The 17,624-nt window shown below is 39.9% G+C and overlaps 1 protein-coding gene across 1 annotated transcript in view; it reads right to left on the reverse strand.

Annotated features, from left to right (window-relative positions):
- LOC110957341 (neurexin-3b) overlaps window positions 1-17,624 on the reverse strand; it is a 373,395-nt gene that overhangs the window by 203,636 nt on the left and 152,135 nt on the right. Inside the window, 4 exon segments of the mRNA XM_051936556.1 lie at window positions 1,063-1,175; window positions 2,715-2,834; window positions 4,388-4,414; window positions 6,047-6,250. Coding sequence (XP_051792516.1) covers window positions 1,063-1,175; window positions 2,715-2,834; window positions 4,388-4,414; window positions 6,047-6,250 — 464 coding nt within the window.

Genomic DNA, 17,624 nt, shown 5'->3' on the forward strand with positions numbered 1-17,624 from the left:
CTGTCACAGAAGAGAAATAAAGAGTCCCTGTTCATGTAATGTTCCTGCAGCAGCCCCCTACATTCTTCACAGTTATGTGAAATGTTGTTTTCCACAGACAAATGCTAGCAGCAGCAACACAGAGCTTGATAAAGTGATTCTAACTGTGGCGACGGTGCTGTGTTTTCTGCTCTTCTGCAGTTTTTGTATTCAGTCCCTTACTGCAACAATGGTGGAGACCAGTAACATCCTGGAAAACTGTTTACAGCAGCATTTGATTCCTAAATTGAGGTCATTGTTATGAGACAATCACACAATTTCTGCTGTTTACCTGCTAATCAAGCAACTCGATTGTAGCAGCTGAGTCAACGGAGCCGCTGCAAGTGACTCACAATTTATCAAGAGAAATGCATTAGAAAAGGGACGGATACGCAGGCATTCAACGGGCATGACAGTGCAGCCAGCTGATATACGGTGGAACTTGCATTACACTGTAAACTAAGCAAGTGAGATTTGTTTAGGAACTAATTAGCAGAATCTGAAATAGAATTTTTAGAATCTGCCTTTTGAAAGTGGTTTTTAAAGCCCATCCCTACTACTCCACCAATGACATGAAAGAAAACAATCCTAATAAATATGATTTTTAGCCGCATGTGATGAATTTGGCAGAAAGGCAGAAACCAGTGTGCATACTTTACCTGTCACGTAAAAATAAGATACACTCTGTCTTTTACAGACACCTGTTGCTGACTTGTTCTTGGGATTAGGTTATGAATAATATTTGTTAGAATTATACATCTGTTAAATCTGTTTTACAAAAGAAAAAAATAAAGCTTGGAAGAATTTTGCTCCTTGGATTTTTGTGGTGAATATATTAAATATACCACAATGTGCAGCACCGAATGATTTAACAAGCACTGTCTGTCCTTCTATAGATTTAAAAAAAAGATAAGAAACTACACATCTGCTGTGCTCACACTATAGACCATCCAGATTATAGATATTAGAGAAGCAAAATGTTCACTGTCCTTGTGTATGAGCCACTGTATGATAACAGGTTAAGACAAGCATCTCTCCTAATACCTGAAGATGTCCAATAAAGGACGATGGAGCAGATGACACAAAGCGTCTTTCAGTTAAGATGCCCGTCTCCACGTTGTTGAACTCCAGACGGGTGTGATCCCCCGCCATCTGACCTGTGATGGAGGAGAAAGAAGAGAATCCAGAAGATGAGCAGGTAGAAGAAGTGAAGGGATACTGCAATGCAACCTTAATCAGACAACAACGTAGTGCATGCAGATGGAAACAAGTTACAAATAAACAGTAACAAAATAAGAAGCTGTGAAATTAAACACCTAATCTGTTTATTATCAGACACCCCGTCTCAATATCCAATATTATGAAAAATAGATGAATAAACATGGAAACATTCTCACACTTAGCCTCAATTACGACTGAAATATTTAATAATTTACAATGTTTTGAAGAATTTATATGGGTCAATATATAATTGAGGGACTTTTGAAGTTCATGGGATATATCTTGCATGCATTTTTATTAAAAGTAAAAAATGAATGTTTTTATGTTCATTATGATCATGTCTTTACAAATACCATAATTATTTATTATGGAAACAATCACTTATTAATACAAAATGACTTGATTTTAGTAAAATGTCAACTAAATAACCGTTCAAATTTAATAAAAACCACCTTTTAATTAGCTAAAGAACAATAAAATGAGCTGATTTGATTTTGTTATTTTTATTTAGTTGAGATAATCATGGCAGATAGTTCTTTTTTTGGCAATATATCAAATTTTATATCGAAAATAAGAAATTGTATCCGTGTCTGAGAAATCTCTTTCTACTAAGTTAAACTTTACAAAAACACCTCTGCAGGAAGTGTGTTAATTCCAGATCACATGAGCTGCTCCACATGATGTCATTTCCTCCTGAAGAAAAGACTGGAAGACTCCAAGGCTTTCTGACTTATTTAATATAAAGTAGTCATCAGATTTACTCCAATATCTTTATAAGTAACTTTAAATTTCAATTTTACTCAATTGTATTAACATTTAGAAGAATCTTTCTGTAAAAATGTCATGTGGTGTTTGGTTATAGGCGGCCATGTTGATTTTATGCCTGAAAACAGCAAAAATGTGAACTATGATAGAAAAAGTCCCTCAATTATATATTGACCCATACTGTATAAATTAGCAATGTGAGGTAGAGCTGCAACAATTAATCTACTTATCAATTAGTTCTCAGCTACGAAATAATAATAAATTATTAAGTCATTTTTAAAGAAAAGATACTTATTCTCTGATTTCAGCCTGCTAAATTTTTATATTTTCTAGTTTCTTTCATCCTCTATGAAAGCAAACTGAATATCTTTAGCTTGTGGACAAAACAACGCCTGAGGACATCATCTTGGGTTTACGAAACCTAATAATTTTTGAACATTTTCTGGCATTTTATAGAACAGACAACCAACTGAATAAGTGAGATAGACTTATCAACAGCAGCAGTAACTACGAGTTGCAGCCCAAACATGAAGACGAATGCCATGACAATAAATCCAAAATACTTCCAGTGAAAAAGTAGACATAAAAGCACCGTCTCCATGCCAAACAAACAAACAAAGAAACACAAAGAGAAAACATTACATGACCATGCACATCAAGGATAGAACAAAAAATAAAAAGAATAAATAACCATTTCTCAAGAGAGGTACCTTCAGCCATGTCGTCATCCACCGTGAGTTTGAAGCTTTTACCGCGGCGGACCACTCGTACTGAGTGCCACTCATTGTCGTTGAGCTTTTGTCCGGCATAAAGAACCTCAGGGCCCTTGCCTGAAGATGAGGGTTAGTTAGTGAAGGGATGGGGAGGCAAAGGCACAAACCAAATCTTTGTTTTCACAGCACGACCAATTCAATTAGCTCTAAAAAAAAAAAAAAAAACATTCTGATATCAAACTAGCTTTCCTCCACACTATTTTCTCAGATTAACGTGAGATGCTTAGCTTTTAAAGCACTTTCCAACAAAAATTTGGTTTGTATTTGACAAGAAAGGAACACAATACATACTCTAAATGACAGCAGCGCAAAAGGAATATTTGCTATTACTCACACAAGGACTCAAATCATGTCACCCATCATTTCTGAACCGCATGAATCCCGCTGTTTGGTAGTTATGAATGATTTACTTAAATACACTTTCAGCAGGATATTACAGGACACAATTACAGGACACAGAAAACCAAAAATTGTGCCTTTATTGTGGCTTTTGATAGATTTCTGTAGAAAGGGTGGGTGAGATTTTCCAAAATTAAGTCATCCATGGAAACAACCACTAGAGGGCAATCCAGCCTAACTGACTTTATCACACCAGAGCAGCTCCTCCACAAGCCTGAATCTGCTGTATAGTGCTGACACCAGGTTTAAAACGCAAATTAGAGTGGTTTCTTCATTGGAATTTTAATCCAGTGGCTCAACTGATGTTGTCCATTGTGTGTTGAAGGTTCTGTTTGTGAGGAAGGTAGGTACAAAATGTCAAGTTTTACTTTTGCATTTGTGCAAGAATTTAACATTTTCGAGTCTAAATTCATCTCTCTCGGAAAACGCAAATCAAAAATTTACATTTAAGAAGGTATAAAGCCTTGATTTTCAAGAAGAATAAGCTGCTTTATTAGTTTGCTCTTGCCACATTATGACTTCTATCAAATTGTGATCTGCAGCATACTAAATATGTCTGTTTATTAAAGCCAGTTTGACCCAACTTGATTGCTAATCTGAACACAATGCATTTACAGCACCACTGTGCAACATCATTAATCAGTAGAACTATTAATGCGTATACATTTAGCTGTAAAAATATATGAACAGAGCCTATAATGTGCCACTCACATCCCCTCAACCTTTAGCTCTCCTTTTCTCTCTGGCTATGACGCTGTGAGCGCTTTAAAAATAATGAAACATAAGAGTCCTTTTCATGAGTAAGAGCAAGTCCTCTGTATATCACACTCCAGACCCGTAGACTACAGTATGTGTAAAAATAAGGACGACAGGAAAACAAGGCAAGCGAGACCCACTGCAATATATTGCAATGTAATTGGGAAAACAATTTAGCCTACAGAGTCTGACAACATTCAGTGAGTAGCTAGAAAAAGATTTAGCACTACTTGCCTGAAATAATTTGAAAAAATGGGCCATTTAAAATATATAGAGTACATTAAGTCAGATTTGCATAACTTTGATCTCTGGCTATTACTTTCCCCCACTCTTATCTGAGAAATCCTCTTATCAGGCGCCTGCATTCACACATTCCTGCCCTTACATCTAGCACACAGGACATAATCAAACATTGACTGAAGGAAGAAGGCTGCAGAAGAAGAATGTTGACTTACTGGTGTTACAGTTTATCCTGACACAGTCTAGATGGGGAGGGGAGAATAATTGACAGATGAAATCGCATCCTTCAAGGTTACAGCTGCAGACATCCAAGAGCAAGAAAAGCCACCTTCCGGGGACGGTCACATGACGCCGGCGGCCATTTTAACCTAGTTTGCTACTCATGGTCAATACAGCTAAAGAGATGTTGGAAATCCAAAGTAATATCACTCCAGGTCTGAATGGATCCAGTAATATTGCACCAGCTCTGGTCAATATTACTGCACTGCTTAGTTTATCTTCAGTTGTTTGGTTGAACTTGAAACTATGATTATTGTTTGTCAAAAAAACATCATGGAGTTTTGCTGTATGATTAATTTCAAAATGGCCGCTTGCAGTTCAATGGCCACATCGATTTTGCAACCCAGCAACTGGAATCAAAATATTGCACTACTTGCCTGCTACATATTGTCAAATAAAGTGTTTGTTTTTTAATCACATATCAGAAATATGAGACTATTCGCGTCTCTTATTCAAAGCTAAAGTTGTGAGAGCTCTGTTTGTCAGATGCAGGTTGAAATCCATGTGACCAGGCTGGTCATGTGCCGTCAACCGCAACAGAAAAGTGGAAGCAAACAGCCTCGCGCCACGCAGCACCAGCACCGTACAGAGGCCTCTATATGGAAGCTATGAATGCCCCGGGCTCTGTGAATCAAATAAAGTGTAACTTCAAATCCATTAAGACTCAGAACGCCAAGTGGAAAAGGACCACATTGAAGAAATATGGACTAAAGCTGTTCTGGTTTTTAGCAGCTGTGGTGAGAGAGTACATTGCATTCTATAATTAATGAGTTACACCGAGACATTTTGTATGTATCCATATGCTTTCTGTCGGGGAGTATCTGTTCCAGGCTCAGTGGTATAAACGCTTGCACTCTACTTAAATGTACCACTTGTGCCACCATCTGCAGGCGCGCTGGGTGCTGTGGCATCGGGCTGTTTGCCAGACGGGCCGCAGGCTCTGGGCCTTTGAAGGGGTGAGTGCCATCTTTGAACAAGGCATGGGAGATGCCAGCTAGACCAAGGGTTACTAATGGACAGAGAGAAACATGAACCTGCTACCATGAGGGGAATAAAATAAAAAAGACCCCAGGAATGAACTCATGTTGATAAGAAAGCATACTATCAATGCAGCACTAACATGTAGAAACGCCTTCCTGCAGCTCCGAATAGATGGCAAAAGATGATCTAAAATGTCACTATTTGAATTGATGCATGTGTCAAAGGGGCCATCTATTAAAAGAATTCAAAAAGTGAAATGCTTTGCCGTTGGAGAAAATCTGTTTGTCGACAATAATGAGCATGACTAAAATGATCTGTTCAAAAGATGTGCTGCAGAGCATGGATAACTTTGTTAAGTGTTAGACTGATGGATATAAAAATCTACAAAGACGTCTAAGCATCAAGGCAGAAAAAAACTTACAGTCCAGGCAAGTCAAAAAACAAATCATGCAGCTACAACAACAAACTACAAAGCTGGTTTAGTATGTGTTAGGTCTAATAATAATAAAAGAAAAACGTCTAGACCATTAAAAAAAGAACAAAAACACAAAAACAGTAAGGTCTCCCTCTGAACATGAACGGAGGCGAGCCAACAGTGACGGTTTATACGATACCTAGGTTGACCGTCAGTTTGACCCGTCCGCTGTCCAGCTCGAGCCGCAGAGTGTCTGCCGACTCACGGGACGTGGCGGCCATGAGCAAGCCGAACGCCCGCTGGGACATGAAGCGCAGGGAGACGTCCTCGGCCTCGGTGTGCATGACGTTGGGAATCACCACCTTCATGTACATGCTGCCATCATAAGACAGGACTGATGCCTCTGTGGGGAGAAAAAGAAACAAAACAAGTTCCAATATCAACTATGACTTTCTTTAAACACACCAAAAAATACTGTTCTGGGTAAAGCTCCCATTCTGTGCCCCTTTTATAAGCAAATTAACGATCGTCTCACATGTCCTCAGAATGCATCTTTCAATTTTCAGCTCAAATACAGAAACGATGGTTCATTTCACCATGACTGCAGACACTTTTATCCAAAACAACGTCCATCTGAGAGGAGATACAACATGAGGCAGGTAGGTGAGGCTGCAGTAAGGACCCTCACTGTGCCCTGACCAGGATTTCAAACACTGATCTCCTGTGCCAAACACAAGGCTGTTAGTCACTGAGCTATCCAGCTGTTTCTTCTAACTGTCTCTCTGAATGATCATTAACCACGCCTGACGTACGTCAGCGGGGTTACTGCATTCGCTTCGGTATCTGGCTGGGTAAGTATGTATGTGTGTGTGTCCGGTCAGATATCTCTGCAAGTGCTGAAGTCAGGATGATCAAACTTGGCACTGAAGAGCAGTCTAAGGTCCCCTGCTCAGTTGTGGAGTTAGAGGTCAGCAGATCAAGTAGGAAAGGATATACGTAGGATGATCAAAATTGAAAGCTACATGTGTGACAGTAGGGGCTGCACAGTGGAAGCCAGTACATGGCGTGGTTCTGCCATCTACTGAGGGCTTGTCTAGTTTTATCTGTGAATACAGCAGCATTCACAGTGCAACCATTGTTTTAACTCGTGTTGGGTTAGTCCAACAGCAGTAGTTTAGTAGTGCAGAGCAACAGCTTGGAATAGACATAAGAAGCAGAAAAATATGCAAAGGAAAACAGCTTTATTGGGAATTTGTCTGTATTAAAGTGCAGTACATTTGAGCACTGAGTGCAGGAAAGAAACTAAAAGATGTAAACACCATCTGAGTTTAGGCTGCACTGAAGAACGGGCAACATGGAAGGTATACACAGTCCTTGTTTATTGGGTTTGAATCTCTCTTATAGCTTCCACTGTCTCTGAATGTCCCTCAGCTTTACAGTTTCCACAAACTCTGGCCTGTTAGCATATCATGAAACCCAATGGTAGTGTTAGCTACAACAGCCACAGAATGTGCTAACACACTGCATTTTGCTATTGTTATGGGGACACTGCCATCGAAAACAAAAGAATCGACTGGATTTTCAGTTCCTCAGATGCTGGGAGTGCATGACGGCCTATGTGTGCAGCCAACACCGGAACATTTGGTGCATTCTGTTCGTGGTTTTCATGACATGACATCTGAGAGTTAGCAGAAGCAACTCTAGAACGTAATGAACCTCGTGGGCAGTTGGAATGGCTCACCTGAAGAAACGGGCAGTGAGGGGGCAGGACTATTAACCGATTTCTACATAAAAACTGCATTAAATTCTTACTAATGAACAGCAGCAATAAGCTTTTTGATTTTATAAAACATACAAAATTCATTACAGACCGATTTTTACCTTACGGAACCTTTACTTTAGCAAACTTCTTTTCTTATATACAAAAGTAATGAGGGAACGGCGAGCCTGTGCCCATTTGCGTGTGCACAAACAAGAGATGCCATCATAACAGCATGAAATACAGCAATATCCTTCATATGCTTCACCTCCTTCTGATAGCTTTGTTTATGCTATTGGAGTTTGCAATAAGATAAGAGAAAGGTGTGTGCTATGAAAGCCAAAACGCACAGACACGCTCACTTTAAAACCAGAACACGAATGCTTGCGTGCCTCTTATATTTTGTCAATGGGAAACTCACACACATACATGTCCCACATGCCTAGTTGCTGCCGTATTCAACATCCATCAAGCGACAAGCTACTGTCTGGGAGCGGAGGCTGCTGTGGCACAGACAAGCTGCTCAGAGTGCAGAAAATTAAATCATCATACTACTTCCCTTCTCCCAGACAACTCCCCTTTAGAGATGCTAGTTGGTGCTTTTCCTCTAATCACAAGATCATGTTCTGTAATATGATGAGCAGGATACGCAAAAAAAAAACACAAAACAAAACAAAAAACCAGCCATACTCTCACACCAACATTTTCTTTTACATGCTGAACAACACAATCTCTCTTGCTGTTAAATAGAGACAATACAAACAGATATGTCATGGGGGGTTGAAGGCTGCTGGGCCGGACTATTCTGCTCCTTTCTGTCGACTTTAAAAGGAGGAGAGAACCAGAGCGAGTGTGGCAAAGAAAGAGGAAGACTGTCAGCAGACTGGAAGCCTCTTGGGGAGAGAGAGACAGATTAAAAAGGGTATCCAACCATGAAATACCTGTTTTGACACCTCAGCTTTTTAAAAGAAAAAAATAGCCCTGTGGCCTCAGAAATGCACCACCATTTGGCTGCGTCGGGGGAAATGCTGAAGCTGTAGGTGAGAGGTTTCAGAGCATCTCCCCGGAGACGGCTTGTACATGTAAACGACGAAATGTTGCATGTCACGTACCGCTACTGAATAAGGTGCCATTTCCAGGTTGATCTGCAGAGCAGAGGTTTACTCATGCAAAGGAGAACGCATTAGAAGCAATATTGGATTTTGCTTTGCTTAAATGTCAAAATTCATGTGATACGATGCAATATTCATACATAAGCAATGGAAAATCACTCAACCATTCATCTCATGAAGCAGTGTGCTGCTATAAAAAGTCCACGCTTATCTGTGTTGCTTTTAGGGGCTGCTGTAAAGTCCACTCTATGAACAAGCTGTCGACTGTGTGCTTACAGTAGCCTGGAGGATAATGAAACCTTGGCTCACCATTGTTCTGCTCAATTTTAAATCGCACAGGCTACATTCCTCTTTGTGTCTCCTCTGCTTCAGTGCACACACACATACAAAAAACACCCAAAAAACACAGTCGCACATCTCCACAGGCATGCACACGATTCCATCCGCAGACGGATCCGCTAACTGACAGAGACGAGTATCGATTTGTGAGCCAGGTCAGGTCTCAGGCTCACAGTGGAAGGGGAAAGAAAAACATGACGAGAGACTATCTGCAGCGCAGCACGCTCACAGAGACAACCAAGGCCATGAAAAACACCCTATGAGGCAAAGTGTGACGTCCACTCTGGAGTCGGAGCCGACTTGGCACAGCGTCCTCAGTAAAACTATTTTAGAAAACGTGTTTGTAGCTGTGAGAGTTGAAACCGGGACTCTATTGAACTGTTCTAAAAACGTGGGCATGAGAATTCTCAGATAAATAGCTCTCAGCTTTCTGTTGTTTTAATTGCAATGAAATAAACTTTCTATCAATTTATAACAGTCTGTATTGAAAAAAACACACCACTGTGAGCCAACAGGTGGCAGAAATGCACTACAGCCACACAGCAGAGAGCACACAGACAACTCACACAGGTAAGGAAGAGCAGTACGTGATTGGAGGGTTGGGTGACATTCCTGTTGATAACCGGCCACCCGTTTGCCTCCATTCCCTAGCAGCAGAGTAGTTCTTCTACATACAGTAAATACTTAATTCTGTGCTATATGCTCATGGATCAAAGTGGCAACAAGCAAAATGAAGTTGCAGAAGAGCCACAAGAGCACAGAGATACACTGTGGCATTCGTATAATCCTCCTTTAATATCTCCATGATCATTCAATTGCATCTGTGCTGCAGAAGATACATTCCAGATAGGCCCAAACCATCTAGATAATTACATATTTTAAAGAAGACATGACCGCAGATGCAGCTTTTACTCCTGATGTTTGGTGTAGCCTGGAAGCAGAGCAGCTAATGTGAGTCAGGTAAAGTCTATACTGTGAAATGTGCTTTAAAATTTAGATTAGATTCAAGGACAACGAAATGCAGTATAGCATCTAACCACAAGTGCAAAGCAGCAGTAAAGTGCATCATTTACAGTACGGTAGAGCTAAATAGTGGTAGGAGCAGTATAAACAGTATAATAGCAAGAACAGTAACACTGTATGGGCAGTGAAAACAGTATTAATGCTATGAGACATATGCAGCATATACAGAAATACTAAGCTTCAGTGTACCGCCGGCGGTACACCTACTAATTTGCATAGGAATTTCAAGAATGTCCGACGGCTGCAAACACGATTATATAAACACTATACGCTGATGGAAAGCTTAGATTCTCATGAATCCGCCGGTATAAACCACTTTCAGATGCGATTACCACAGCGGGTGAGAAAAACACATTTGTCCGACAAAAACGAATATTCATCCATCCGTTCTCTATACACTTATTATTACACACACAAAAAAAGATTCCACAAAAAACGGCCATAATCCAACCTTTTACATCCAGACGAAACAAGCCAGTAAACTATTTTATCCAAAACATGTCCTGAAGTCGGTATAAAATCCCCGAATCGGTCATTTTCAAGGAAATGCACCTCGCGATGCCCGTCCAACGTTCCCTGTATTTTTCGTAATTTTTTAAATTTAAAAATAGAATATTAGCGATTTTTTGTACTGAAAACGGCTGGAATTGACTGAAGCTTAAAGGGTTAACAGTATAAACAATCTACAGGATAGGAGAGGGCGCATAGATGCAGTATATTTACACTTTCTAATGTAAACAGTGCAGATGGGATGAAAATGCCCAAATCCAGTAAAATAATAAAATGTGTATTTAGCCTAATAGCGGTTCTGTTTAACTGAAATTATAATTCAATGACAATATCATGAATTATGCAGTACATGTTCAAGCAGGGGGTGTTATCACTGGAACATGTTAAAAAATAGCATATTAGCTACTGGCTAAGAAAGCCTAGCATTGCTAACAGATATGCTTTTACTCTTTAGGTGAATTGCTAATGCCTGGAGTCACAAATTTCTTGGCTTTCCGTCTCACCAACAATGCTAGCATGCATGACTTCAAAAAAGCACCATTTTCAAATGATCTGCTTTTATTTCCTGTAAAGACAGTGATCACTACGGTCTTCTAGCCATCTGAAAATTTCCAGGATTTGTTGTTGTTTTTTACCTCTTTTCAGCTGTTTATTGCCACAATTTGACTAAAATGTCCAAAATCATGCAAAGATAACAAATGTCAACCTACTAATATGCTTGACTGCTCCACACCCAACGCCGTGTGGCTTTTTTCAACAAGGCACAACATCACAGCATCCCTTTTCAGAGGTCTGCTTTGGTGCACAGCATCCCTTTTTGCGGTGAAGTAGTGCCCAGCATGCCTGACTGGCATCGATCAACGTCAGCTGGGATCAGCTGTGTGGTAGTTAAGTGGCTAGAAAAGAGAGGGAAGTTTTCGCTTGACTGAAGTTTTTATTGCTATATTTTATTCCCTCTGTGTGTCTTCTGCTGCTTTGAGAGACAGAAAACTTAAACTGAGGAAAAGACGGGGCTTGTTTTGAAAATGCCCACATGCCTGACAGAGAACCACTGAGATGAGAGGCAGAAAGATAAAGAGGAAGAAAAAAAGGAAAAAAAATCTTAGAAAATGTTAATCTAAGGGTAATAGACAAGATAAAATCACTTCTGTGACTCACACTACACATTCATCAAATCATATTATCCTACAAGGCCATAAACACTAATAATATAATGATTACTGCCAAAAACACTGAGTAAAGTTCACCTTATCTCGCCAAATGCTCATTAAATGAACGTGTTTTTTAATAGCTTCTACTCAAGCATCAGCCTCAGAGTTAAGAGGACTTTCAAGGTACATAAACACAGCAGCTGCAGCTGGAACTGTGTTGGTCATCGACTTTATTCCCCTCAGCGCTGTCCTCTTTTCCAGGTTCATGCTGGTGGCCTGCCCACAACTCTGCAGCACTGAGCACGACTTCCTCAAATCAAAGTGACACACTTGTGCGGTTTGTAGTAAACAACCTGCCTTGATCATACAGCTGATTTGACTAGATGTTGGCATTTAAAAAGCTGTAGGAAGCTTTACTGATGCTATAACTAAGATTTTAACAATGGTTCAAATAAATATGAGCCAAGACTGCCCCTTAAAATGACAACAGGGACACATTGTTCTTGCTTTTACTTAAATCTGCTAAAGTGGTGCATTTCTGTGCTGTGTTTACTGTGGTTGTGCTGTTCTCAAGGGCCTAAAACACTGGTTAATGCAAGATCAAGGGAATATTTCACGGCCTTTACCTTTAGGCTTTTATCTTGGTCATTTTAAGGGCTTGCCATACATGCTATACTTCTTCAGAACATGCAGATCTTCCTCCTTTTGATATGATGAAGATTGCAGGTTTTATTTTTATATTAGCATTTATATCAACTATTTCACATTATGAAACTGTCTGTAAACTGGTAATATCCGAACAACCGTTGTGTGATGCTCTATGACTTAGTGATTTGAAAAAAGTTTAAAAAAAAAATGTGGTTAGTGCTTCACAGAAATAAATGTAGTTGTTTTATTCACTCAAGTATTCACTTAGAGCAGCCTACCTGAAGAGGCGCAAACCAGGCAAATGTTTGTGTGGCAGTCATTTCATCAGTTATTATGTACTTACTGGTGGTGGTGGATGAGAATTGGGAAAATAACAAAATCGCTAAAATGAAACTACATGGGACAGGTTGTAACGAGGCAGCAGGCTTCTGGTCTAAACTTTGTTATTTGGAGGTAAAAACAGCACTGTGATTGGTTAAAATGTCAATAATACTCTCATGTTATGCAGGTAATAAATGTTAAATGGTAATAAATACATTTTATCTTCAAAATAAAATGGTATCATGTAGAGGCTTGTTTAAAACCTAACTATTTTTACACATTCCCAGATCATTGCAAGCGAACATTTTGAGTATAGTTTTGTTATTCCAATATAAATGATGTCTAAAATGCTAAATCCAGGACTCAGGTTGTATGAAATCAAATTTTCTCCTTTAAGCTAGCCTTGAGTCTTTTCCGCCGGTTATTTTCCCAACATACAGAGGTGTGACACTACGGAGGCGATTCTGAGAAGGTTACAGTATTGTGCAAGGTTTAATCGCAGTTGCAATAGCAATTCCAGAGCTGTCAAGAAGCGAAAGCAGTTGTCAATCTGAACCAAACATCACTTCCCATTTGTAAAGAACTAAGCGTTGGGCTTTGAATAAAGTGAAGATGGCTGCCGTGATCAGAGTCATTCATACTCAATGTCAGCTAATGACACGGATCAGAAAGATACAGCAGGTGATTGCACTCCACGCAGCCACATGTGTTTAAACTTGCACGAATACACAATACAACATCCGTGAAGTACACAACACATTGGTACAGTTGCGGCTACAGTGTGCGCTTCTCTGTAATTTGGCATTTCTAAAGAGAGATATCAGCAGCAATGAGGATGTCATTTCAGATGGTAATTAAGCTGCTACTTGTCAGTCTGTGTGTGTGTTTGTGAGTGCAGTGTGTATGTGTGTGATTTCCAGTGAGCCACACACTTTACATAATTAGCAGTCCAACTGAAGCAGAAGATGGAGGAGGAGGAAAGCTATTAAGTGCGAAGCTCCACAAATATTCAGGGTGTAGAGGAGGGAGTGAGCCAGTCAGATCTCTTCAGCGCATGCACTCATGCTTGTATGGCTATCGCTGTGAGGACAAAATGCATTCCCTCGCTCCTTAGCATGACCTGAACCATGAAGCGTTACACTTAAATCCAGTCTTCACCGCCAAACAGTCCTTTAGAGTGATGTGAGAAAGTGAAGACCAGCCTAAACATCCTCACTGTGATGGTCCAAAACCAGGCTCATGCAATAAAACAAGAGAAATATGCAACAACGACAGACATTTAACAAGAGGAGTAAGAAAACTGTTGGATAAAATGTTTGATAGCTTTGATTAAAAGCAAACTCCAGTTGTACTTCTTCCTCGTTCATAAGCAGCTTATTATATCTCTCAGTAATGAGGGCCCTTTATTATCCATCAATCACCCCATGGCTTACATGCAGGTCTTCCAAGGCCTGCTCATCTATAGCTGCATTTCCATTACCCTGAGATATGCGCAAAATGTGAATAGTGCAATAAAAAACTGGGAATGGAAACACCTGAATTTCGAAAAAGGACTAAAATAACGCTAAAAAGTTTTTTCGCTCTCATGAGGTGGTTTTTCAGACGTTTCGATATTGAAAAATATTACAAAAGCGCAATGGAAACACTTTTTCCACAATTATACATCAACGGACGTGACGTACCTGGTCACATGACCAGTTCTCTCGGAGTAAACATGGCGCGGTACGTGTGGACAGAAGAGGAGACCGAGACTTTTCTTGCCATTATTCTTGAGAAAAACATCACTGCCATACTAGACAGCAAACAGCAGAGGAATGCAGAGTGTTAGAAGGAGATAGAAGAGGAAATGAGGGAGAAAGGGTTCGACATCGAAATCTCGCGGGATGATATTTTACGAGAGTTACGATGCTTCTGCCCAGAACAGCCTTCAATGGAAACACGTTCAAAGCATAAATATACTTTGTCGAAATTTTAGAAATATCGCTTTTATTTTGCGAAAAACTGTAATGGAAACCCAGCTTATGACTGCCTGGGCCTCTCATCGCCTCTGTTGATGTCTGCAGCTCTGCCCCTGGTGGAGGCTGCAGAATCCAACTACATGACACTATACATCTAAACTGCATTCTTAATAATTTTTTGATGGAAAATGTGATGTGATGGTAAAGCCAGCCAGTCTGAAAGAGTGGCAAACTTAGCATTAGGGGAGACTTAGCGTCTGTCGGATATTTTCTGGTCCTGGCCGTCTACTATTTGTGGTTTTACTTGCTTTCCTGATTACTCCGTCAATGAACTCGGCAGAGCCATGTCACATCTGACAAACATTTATCTGTGCACAACATTACTCAGAAATGGATATGGATGCAATTTTCAGAGAAGGTCAGAAATGACACAAAGACCACCTGATTAGATTTTGGCAGTGATGCAGCTTATAGTCTGGATGAATTTGTTAAAGATTTCTGTATCATTACGAGATAGTGGCACAGTGTCACTGTAACCATGACAACAAGTGAACGCCACGTCAGCTGCTTGTTGATGATCACATGATTGAGATCCTACTACAAACCCACCGCTGCAGACTTACTGGGATTTATCTGTAGGAAATTATACAAGGAACAATTCATTAAATTGTGGAGGCGTTTCTGAGTTCCATCAATTCCTGCTGTCCACGACATATTTAGATCAGGTGTCCTTACATAGTGTACACATGCATAACACACATAACCTTGTGTTCAGCACAAGGTCAGGGAATGAACAGGCTTGCTGGAGTACTGCGCTCTCTTTTCTTGTTCACCATGAGTCAAGGTGAAATCATTCCTTCATCCTTGTTTACTTTGCTTATGTTCGCACATTTACGTATTTGTCTGCTTAGCATTTAATTATCATTTATGTGCTTTGTTGAATATATAACAACGGTTAAATTCAAAGCAAGGTGGATAAAGTCAAAATGAGCCATTTCTTCTGCATTTCTATTAAATCTCGATTGCTATCCATCGAAATATATCAGATGAAATTTTTTTCTTCCATATTACCGAACCCTATCCTAAAGTCAAACTGGTTCTCACACTCACACATACACACTTTAGTCCTCTTCAGTCCATTTCCATTCTCTCCATTTTCTTCTCTCTCGGTGCTCCCATTATTTACTTGCCTTGGCTGTAACTGTGGAGGATTATCTAATCTTTTTTTCAACCTAAACAGAGTGACAAGTCTTTGTTTTGATAAACAAACCAACAAGGGCCTTGACTGTCATTGTGGTATTTCACATGAATGCCTGTCAACTCCTCTCCCACACACACACATACACACACAGACACACACACACACACACACACACACACACACACACAAAGCACACACACATTTCAGAGCCGGCTGTCAGCAGTCTTTAAAGTTCAAAAATCGCATCCTCAACCTGACAGCAAGGATAAGGACACTGATAAAGACTCTTACAGGCACTAAGTGTGTATTAGTCTCCTTTTTTATGTGCATATACTGCTAGTTTATGTGTGTTTGCTTGTGTATGATGTTAAAAAGGATTTTTCCTTGCCAACATAGCCTTTGTGCTCGCTTGGGGGGGGGGGGTTCAGGCTCTGAGTTCTGTAAAGCATCTCGAAACAACTTCAATTGTTATTGGCGCCGTATAAATAAAATCGAATTGAATAATGTGTTCTACATAGTGAGGCGGTGGAAAATGTCTGCCCTCCAAAGTCAAGGCTCTTGGCTGTGGACGTTATCCACAGTAATCCTCAACACGTGACTCACTCTGGAGACACACAATGTGCCGCTACAAACAGGACCATCAAAACCACCAAAAATACCCCAGCAGACTGCACTGTACTCCTAAAAGGCACTCTCTAGTCGAATAATCCAACTCCCCTGTGAAACAAATCCACTTAAATATAGCACAGAGAAATGCATTTTAAATATGTGGTTAAAAAAAAACTAATATAACAGTGTATGCATTGGAGACATTACACTATTTCATGTCTGATTAAGTATTAATCTCTGTTATTACAGTAAGCTGTCAAATTTATGTGAAGCGGAGGGACTTCAATCTTCTCTTTTCTGTTCAAATTTACTCCAAGTACGCCTGTCAGCATGATAGCCAGTGTTTGCATGGCTCCCGAAGCACAAAATGACCTTAAAAAAAAGCACGGAGGGTTTTTACTGTGGTGCTGATCGAACAGCTCAATGTCAGTGATTACTGACAGTAACCTTGTGCTGACACTAAGAAAATTTTATGCTTGTTTCAATGCCAAATTCTACATTTCCCCTGACACTGTGCCCTCAGTTTACATTTTTGCGAGAAACCCCTACCTAAAGTTGCAATAATTAGATTTTTTGCAAAGTCACAGATCAGCCACAACATTAAAACCACTGATAGGTGAAGTAAATAACATGGATTTTCTTCGTTAGAATGAAATGTTCTGCTGGAAAACCTTGGATCCTGGCATTCATGTGGATGGCATTTCAACAAACACTGCTGCAGATCAAGCACACGGCCAAGATGGTATCGACCTCCCACCACATCACAGAAACTGGTCAAGGACATCTCAGGAACCCAAAGTTTTGACTCACGGAACACAGATATTTCTTTCAGGACTTTCATGCTTGAAATGGATCCAGTTGTGCCAGTCACAAAGCAAAAACACAAAGCTGAAAGACTATTTTACAAAGATTAGGGCAGTACCGACATGCATTTTTTGACTCCAATGCCAATTCCAATATTTGGCAGAAAAAAATCCAATAACCAATTAATATGAAGATGAATTTAAAATATGTATAATGAATAAAATAACCTCTTTTTTTGCATATAACAATAAAGATATGAATTACAGGCAGAGCATTTTACTGTTGTACAATACCTTGTCCTTTTCTCAGATGTAAAACATGTCATCTCTGACAGCGTTGCAT

Source organism: Acanthochromis polyacanthus, chromosome 16, assembly GCF_021347895.1.
Source record: "Acanthochromis polyacanthus isolate Apoly-LR-REF ecotype Palm Island chromosome 16, KAUST_Apoly_ChrSc, whole genome shotgun sequence".
NCBI lineage: Eukaryota > Metazoa > Chordata > Actinopteri > Pomacentridae > Acanthochromis > Acanthochromis polyacanthus.